General features: G+C 33.3%; 1 protein-coding gene across 1 annotated transcript; it reads right to left on the bottom strand.

Moving 5' to 3' along the window:
- Positions 1–4,301: 4,301 nt before the first annotated feature.
- On the bottom strand, positions 4,302–5,834 carry LOC130648805 (uncharacterized). The gene is made up of 2 exons (XM_057454906.1): positions 5,743–5,834; positions 4,302–5,116 (listed from the first exon to the last, which is right to left on the bottom strand). The coding sequence occupies exons 1-2, from the start codon at positions 5,748–5,750 to the stop codon at positions 4,600–4,602; spliced, it is 525 nt and encodes a 174-aa protein (XP_057310889.1). The 5' UTR covers positions 5,751–5,834; the 3' UTR covers positions 4,302–4,599.
- Between the last annotated feature and the right edge of the window lie 3,167 nt (positions 5,835–9,001).

The raw sequence follows: 9,001 nt of genomic DNA, 5'->3' as shown, positions 1-9,001 counted from the left end.
CTGACCTAAAATATCAGATTTAGTTTTTGACTCGGGAAGATTATTCTAGGTTACCTAGGCTAGGTTCCTCTCGGCAATAATATCTCTAGTGAATGAGATACTTATTTATTATTCACAACGCCACTAGTTGAGAATGTGTGTAAACTAAGTTTTCCCACTGGTTCTGTTCTGTATGAAATTTCTGGTGCTATATTTTGTGAAAAAATGAGTTTGTGTAGCTACTGCTTTGTTATTGTTATACTCAAACCTCCCCACCACACAAATAAATACATCAAATGAAAAGTTGAGGTAGAATACACTCAAAAATATTCTCAAGTGTTCATATGGTGCTTCATTTGTTATTTTATACATAATAGCAAGGATACACTAGTAGATGGATTTCTATAAAATATTGAGCCAGCATGATGAATGCAAACAAAAGTTGTATGAAGGATGGAAAACGTATCCATCAATTTTCAAACCAAGTCATCGTGGTGTTCTCCGCCAAGACGACTTGGCATACCTTATACATAACAATATGGCTAGAAAAAGTGCTGCTTTATTTTCAACATTGAGGACAGTCAGGTATACCTATAATAGTTCATGCTTTTTTCATAAGCCTATCATTAAAGTTTTAATCTGGCAATCTTACTAATATTTTTTATTTTATAACTGCCTTCCGAGCTGATGTATTTTTTTCTTGTTATGCCCATCAGTGTCAGTGGAGATGGTAACTGTCTTTACAGATCTATTTCCGTGTTGCTGATCGGTGATGAAACCCTAGCTTCAATTTTGAGAATTTTGACCTCTTTGGAAATGTATCAAAATGCAACATATTATGCTGAACATCTAATGCTCCAACAATCTCCTAACAATATTTTTGTGCAATGTTTATCGGATGTTGGTTGTGACGTGTACACAAAGACAAAGTCAAGAAAACTGGCCATAATTGAGGAAGTAAAGCATGTTTCAAAATCCTTCATTTGGTCATCGTTTATGTGCGTTTTATCAATTTGCAATGTTATTGAGGTATGATGAGTTTTTCATGGAATATGCACATTTGATTTTTTTTTACTAAATGTCTAAACTCCTGTGATCAAATGGTATGATATTTATGATACAATTTCGTAAATAGTTCAGGTTCGATTCCTGACATGAGTAAATCATATGTGATGCAGGCAATACCTTTAAAATTTGTCTCACTCTATATATATATATATAAATATATTCTCTGTATTTTAAGTTTTGTAGCATCCTATTGAAATTACCTATCAAAGCTTTGGAGATAAACGAATGGACAATTTATTTAACACAATTGTTGAGCCTAGGAGAGGTGTTGCTGGTGTACCTGTGAAGGTATTATGGTTTAAAAAAGGAGGGCGCAATGTATTGATGGGAACCAGTTTTTGATCGACCAAATCATTTTTGTCCAGTGATGGAGATAGGAACCTGTAAAATTCCAAGAAGTAATGTGATAACAATACTAAAAGAAGGCAATACAATTTCAACACCACGTGTACTGAACAAACTTCCTGGTTCGAAAATCAATGCATACTTCAAGCAAGGTAGAGACATGGGTGAGCATAATCTTTTATCCACATTATTTTCAGACTTTTTTATTATTATCTGAGTTTGTGTAAAAAGTCATTTTTAATGTATCAATCGATTTGTATTGTCAAAATCTTCATATAGATCTGTGATACCCTCAATTCTTCTGATGACACATCAATGCAATCTCCACCAAGTCAATTATTATCTTCAAACTCTGCAATTTCATCTAAATCCACAGAGATAGATCTTAAGGAAAGTAAAGACATGGGTTGGTCTGGTTACGTTCAACATATTTTTTAAATACAGACCTGATTTTTTTTTATTGCTCATGATTGTTTTTACTAGGTTCCTACTGGGTTTTCTATAAATATGTATTTCTATACAACATCTTTTTTTTATAGTGACCTTTAATGCTATAACTTCTTCTGTATCGATGCAGTCATCACCAAGTCGATCAATATCTTTAGAAATGGCTATTACATATACACCAACAGCCTTAGAAATGGATACAGAAGTACCTGTGGTACTCATAGGTAGAGATATAACACAAAATAACTTCGAGAAAGACATCAAAACAAACAGAAAGTTTAAGTATGCTTGGTTTGAAAGCTTTCCTTGGCTAGTTTATTCTGACCTTCTTAAAGGGCATTTTGTAATTGAACAAATGATCGAAGAGATAAGGTTCGTTTAAACATGGTTTATATGTTTTTATATATTTTAGCTGTATACTTTTTATATATTTTGTTACTTCTTGTACTCTTATATCTTATTTATATATTTTGTTACTTCTTCTTCTTTTTAACGCTGGAAAAGGCCTGAACAGAGCTCAACCCGGTGAGAAATTTAGTTACTATTAGATACATACGCCCGTTAGGCGTACTTTAACGCCCATTCTGGGCGGTAATCTCGAAAAAATTTTTTTGCTTAGTTTTATAAAAATCCTGGATCTGACCCTGGCTTTATATATCGACGTCAATTTTAACGAGTTTTACGAGATTCACAAACCCTTCTAACGAAACTTGCCGACCTAAATTATTAATTACGAAAAATGAATTATTATTTTGTACACAACTAAACTTTACAAGAAATTGACTTTAATTCCGGCTATATTTCTTTATTAATGTACTTAAAGTTTCGTACAAGACTATTGAACATGTATTCTGCATTCATAAAGAACATTTCGCGAAAGTGAAAAATGCAGAAACAAAATCGGCAGCAAAACATGGTTGCAGAACCCAAATTTACAACAGAGTGATATACCAAAACTTACGCCGTGGCGGAATCAGTTCACGAATTTTTTTCCCTGAAACCCCCACCTGGTAATTTTTATGACGTTTCATATTCTAATTAGGTATTAATTTGTGAGCCTTGAGTTTATTTCTTTATCAGTGCGTCGACTTGAATTACTGGAAGGAGTGACGGCAGATCGTACCCACATGTAATTTGCCGTTTTTATTTTTTAGTTATTTGATTATATCCATAATCTTATGTCTTGATATTTGCCGACGTCAGCATGCCCCAATTTCGTGATTTCTCCTGCCTATTCATGCTGTGGAAAAAAACGCAAACATTGTGAACGCTTAGCATGCACATTTCCAACGTTGTTTACATGGCTTGTTTCCTTACCAATGTAAAAACTTAGCAATCTGGCAACTGCAGATTATTTCACTTTCCAGGAACTAAGGTGTTATCAGCATCTAAAAAGGCTGTTGTCACCTTACCTCTCAGCACTAAAGTTTCTTTTTCAGCATGTTGAGACGACAGGAATCTTGTTGCTTCTTCGAATTGGGATGCGTGGTTGGTTTCACTGGTACAAGCAATCACAACAAATTTGGAAACATATTACATATCATCTATCACATTTGAAAATTTTGTGCGTCCGTTGCACAAACAAATGCATTACGGATTTTATAAATTTACACGCATGGAGTACTGTGATATATATTGGTTTACCCTTTAGTCGCGCTAGGAAAGTTTTATCACACTGGATTTAAGTTGTTTAAAATTGTCTATTTTACTGGATTCTAAAATCTCTCACTCCTATCCTCTCCAAACTGTGAAAATTGTTTATGGCGATACAACCAATTAAACTGAGCAGCAAAGAGGATACGTGGTGTTGATTTAATTTGTAAAGCCAATGAAGAAGACCTTATCTTGTAACTGAGTTAAAAAAACGTGTTTTTTTAACGTGTTCTTTGTTTTTTTTTACTATAATATTAATTTTGTTTATGTTTATAAATTGTCTTATAGCTGAATGCAGAGACTTGTACAGGAAAACTTTCCTATTTTTTTGCATAACCAAAACAAACAAACAAGTTTTTAATTATAGGATCGAAATCAACCAATCAGATCACAGCAATTAAGGTAATCAACTCTATTACGGATCTACATGGAAGCAATAGATTGATTAAAACGAAATAATTTTTTTTTTGCTTCATGTTACTTATTATAAATAACTTATGCTACCCGCACTTTGGAAAGCAATTACTTAGAAAAAAATCAAAATGGTATGATACAAATGTAACACAAAGCCAACTTTTTTAAAAATGGAACGTAACATAAAGAAAGATTTTTTTGACAAATAAAAAAATCGTGGCCCATTATCTTTGCTGTTATTGAAATGTGTCTTTATTTCATATAAAGTTGCAAGAAAGTTATTTTTAAGAAATCCCGAAACACTATGTTGTGTGCGCTTTACTCGATTTATAATTTTGCCGCTCTTATCAAGCGATCCGTCAAGCATTCAGGGAAAGACGCACAGTTATTTGTGGCTTGACCAGTTTTCACGCTCGGTCCCCGGCTAGTCTATACTCGCATAAGTCTGTCACTCACAATGGTATCGCAAGTAGCGAGACGCACGTAATGCAGTATAAAAAGGACTTACTTTACTTAACTTTTATTAGGTTTGTGTGTTTTGGGATATTTCATACTTAAAAATGGGAAAAACTGCAATATAAGTTAAAGATTTTGTTTCCTTCTTGTCGAAATTTTTTTTCTGTTCTTAAATTTACGTATGGAAAAATACGAAGAGCAAAATAATATAAAGTATTTCCTCAAAATTTGTCACCCCTATTTATTACTTTCACCATTCTCACTCTCCTCCTCCTCCTCTTCCTTTTCATCATCTTCATCATCTGTGTCTACCATCCAAGCGAAATCACTAGCATCCAACTCTCCATGGAGATCAATAAGATACTTCGACGCATCAAATTTATCACATGGCTTTATCATGTGATTGAAATTTTTTAAATTTATCTTTCCTTTATAAAAATATACTATCATTTCTTTCTCATCTGTCTCTTCAAAATTTTTATCTTCCATGGGAACTTGCACTTGGACGAAAGACTCCACCCTGTCGTTGTTCTTGTCATCGCTGTCCGTGATCTTGCCTTTTGGGCCCCAGTACTTTTGAGCAATTGTCATTTTGTCGTACATTAATGGAGGCATTGGTGTCCAGTACGATCCTCTTTCTTGATATGCATCTATAAGTTTCCCAGCTTCAAACTGTTCTACTTTCTCACGTGTGGCATAATGAAACAGTAAAATATTGCTTGTATATAATCCATTTTGTGCATTTCCACAATGGCTGTAAGAAAGAAAATACAATATATAAGAAGTGTTTATATCAACTAACCGCCATGAAATAACAAAATGATATTTCAGCAGTCTTATCCAACTCAGGTGACGTCTGAGTGACTTGGCTAAAAGTTGTGAAAGGGAAGAAGTGCCCTACCACTGTAAATTATGTCACTTGACAGATGGAACATCCATTACAGATTAACAGAACTGATGTCCTCATTTTTGTATTCTATCACGAGGTAAATTGCAAAAGTCAAAGAAAATACATAAATTGCGTTTGCTCCAATAGCATTTTTAGGAATGCTTAAAATTTTTCAATAGTATTAAAAGTTTTAAGGTTTTATAGCGTAAAACTTTGTGCCTGGGCACACGAAGGGTGTAAGGAGGGCTTATTGTTCTAGAAGCAATATACATAAGGATCATTTATTGGTAAAATAACGAGAATTCCCATTTAATCAAGAAAAAGAAAATTATAGATTTTCACCTCTCTCACCTTACAAAAATGTACCATAGTGAAAAATGCCAACTACTGCAAATTTAAAGTGATTTCAGTGAGGAAATCAGAAATTAGGGAAGCCTAGATTCGTGCAATTTTGCTCCCTTTAACCTGAATAGGGTTAATATTATACATACTTTTCCATTTGAACTCTTGTCTGACAATGTTCTCCCGTGCATCGAATGTCGCAGTAACTAAAAGATTGTAGCTGTGAGTAAAGCACACTCGTTTTTAAATCCTTTGCATTTTAATGGTAACTGCATGAAGTTCCGTTTTGTATGATCCCTTAATTGTTTTGGTCGATTCATAGACTTTTTGTCGTTCTTAGAATAAATGGACAAAAAACGACGTGTTGTTTTCGGACTATGTTTAAAAACTAATCTCTAGGAGTAAATCTCATAAATAACACTAAGTTGATCATATAATGTAGACTATTTATCAGGCCTATGGAAAAATCCATTACGGTAACGAAAAATAAACAACACAATTTACTATTAAACTTTTGATATGGTTTCTCGAATACGGTTCTTTAAAAAATTGTGTAGTCGTCGTTCCTTTTTTAACATGGAGCTGTAACCGCGGATCAAAGTTTTTGATAATTTTTTTTATTATAATACAAGGTAGCTCCTAGGTGGTAGAAACATTTCATTTGCAAAACTTACACGCAGCACACAAGGAAGTAGTATACTGTTATAGGACAACTAAAAGTATAGCCGTGTATGATCCACTGAAACAAAGGAATAAGTCATTGATTTTGAAGTTTGATCACGTGAGCAATGGTCCACCTTTCTACAAAGTTGCTAAGCCGTTGCCATTACCATTTAGATGTAAAAACAGTTAACTTGGTTTTTCGGCATATATCTCATAATGATATGATTTTATGCATCACTTTACATAGAACCACAAGAATCTTATAAACATTGACAGAGTTTTTAAGCTCTGAAAATCGCATTTACTAATTAGCTTTGGAACACACAGCTTCTAGTTTCGGCTAAAAGCTCGCACAAAATTTGATATTTGACACTAAGTAAAGATGTACGTGCCCCGGACGCGTTCAGTATAATTGATGGTCAATGTGCCATTTTAAAAATGGCATAGCTCAAGTTTGGAAAAGGTCCCTTTTTGATCCTTTTCTCTTGTGTATACTTTATATTTTGCTCTCTTTCTAGCTATAAGCTATTAATTATTCATTATTTCAGCCATTTAAATGTTGGATAAATCATTTTAATTGTATTGGCTATATATATGACGTATATAGCAGACCAACAAACGTAGTCAGTATCAGTAGTTAGCAAGTGTCCGTAGATAGCCATAGACAGATTTGCGCTCTATTCCCAAGTTTTTTCCATGTTTTTGGCATAACATTTTACGCCGGCCATCGTTATTAGCTCTTTTGACGGTATTTTTGTTTGGTTGACATGTTTTTACTTGCGCAACTTTTATTAGGAACGTAATAACCCTCAAAATGATGTAACTTTTTATTTCATATTTCAGCCTAGCGTTTGTAAAAAGTAGTAAGGAAAAAAATGATTTTTGTAATTAGACAAGCGACCATATACATATAAGAACCCTAGAGTAGGAGATATTGATTGCTGGTCTTCGTCTCTGAAGCTATAACTCACTCGTATATCTATGAACAATAAACCCAGCTTCGTTAAAACATTGATTCCACGGCTATTTAGCTGCACAGCCATATATTCTAATCAAATCAGATAGATACTTTGCCTAAATAGCATAAACTCATTAACTTTTAATATAAAATGTATGCTGGTAAAAAAGACGGCAAGATAAGTAAAAAACATTGTTATGTCTTATTTACTCTGAAACTAATAAAATATAATATAGACTACAATAAACAGACTTCGAAAAGCCGACTGTTCCATTTAATACAAGGGATTGTGCCAGTAAAATCACAGTAATAACCTTGTAGGAGATATTCTAAATATCAAACATTTTTTCGTTGCACGAAATGATTTTTGCTGCCAGAAATACTCTCTGATCAGTGAAACCGGAAGAATATACAAAAAAATACCAAGCACAGTCCTATTGAAGGTTTGAAATAAATAAACATTTTGGTCGAATTGAGTAAGTTTTTTTTATCTAAACAAGCATAATTTTGCCATGGGTTATCCTATTCGCCAAGTAAGGCTTCTAGAAACCCGTTTCTCGTTAAATCGGGGCGGCAAAACGAAATTCTCTAAAAAAAGGACATCATTGCATCAAAATTTTACCATTTCAAAATTGCTTTTAAAGTCCCATGATTTTATATTTATAAACAGTCATTACAAGCTAAAAAAATTCGGCGGGAAAAATAATAAAAATTATGCGTTTTATTCAAAAGGTATCACTTTTCTTTACTGCTGCCGTATTTACTTCGTTAAATTTGCCTAAAACGAAGACGTTTTTGACATTTGGATCAATTTTGGAGTTTCATATTAATTTCCAAGAATGATGTCAATATTATATTGATCTTTAACTTACAACTCTTGAGATGACAATATGACGTCATTTTTTGTCCATTTGTTCTAGGAACGACAAAAAATCCAAAAAATTGACCAAATTAATTTTGAGATTACTTGCAACGGAAATTCACACAGATGTCTTTATGCTACTTAATCTTTCACAAACATTTAAAAGCAGCCTAAGCTGAAAGAAAAGTTACAGTTTTCATTGAGAAGAATCATCAGAATAGACTAGCCAAAGTAAGACATGCAGAAGTGTTTATTGAAGAGGTATGTAAATTATTATTGGCTTATGTTGACAGCAACTATTATAATTTTAAGACTGGCTGTAAAAAGAAACAGCGTTGTGCTCTTGCTCATAGGTATATTTTTGTTAATCTGCAGAATGTCTAAAAATGTAATACAGGTTTCGCCTGAAGGAGATAAGATACAACAATGAACATTTGAAAATTTTTTAATAAGGATTACTTTAACTTTTGCTGCAGTTATGTAGCCAGTAATTTTTCTTTGTTTAGCTTTTCTCATTGCACTAGTTCATACATACCGCTTTTCCATTATACAAAACATTCTTTGGCAAACAAAATTGGCCAGACAAAGGTATTAAAAGTGTCAAAGAAGAAAAAATCCACTTATGCGGGAAAGGGAGTGTACTTAACAGCTAAATCTCCGAACTGTTCGCCAAAAAAAGAAATTTCCTTCGAAAACTGGGGTACAAACAACAAAGGTACGGGAACTAAAAAGATGAATTTGGGATACGTCGATTCATTTGTCATGGTATTTATCTCTAGATCAGATCCGAATCTAATATTCATAGAAGATAGAAAGATGTGGGTTTATAGAGAGGATATAGACTTAAAGAAGTTCTACCACAAAATTGGAAAGTTTGAAGATTTTGATGCTGAAGATTTGGATGCCAAAGATGCATACAGTTATT

This window comes from Hydractinia symbiolongicarpus, chromosome 7 (assembly GCF_029227915.1).
Source record: "Hydractinia symbiolongicarpus strain clone_291-10 chromosome 7, HSymV2.1, whole genome shotgun sequence".
Taxonomy (NCBI): Eukaryota; Metazoa; Cnidaria; class Hydrozoa; order Anthoathecata; family Hydractiniidae; genus Hydractinia; species Hydractinia symbiolongicarpus.
This window is presented reverse-complemented; position numbering and strand designations above follow the sequence as displayed.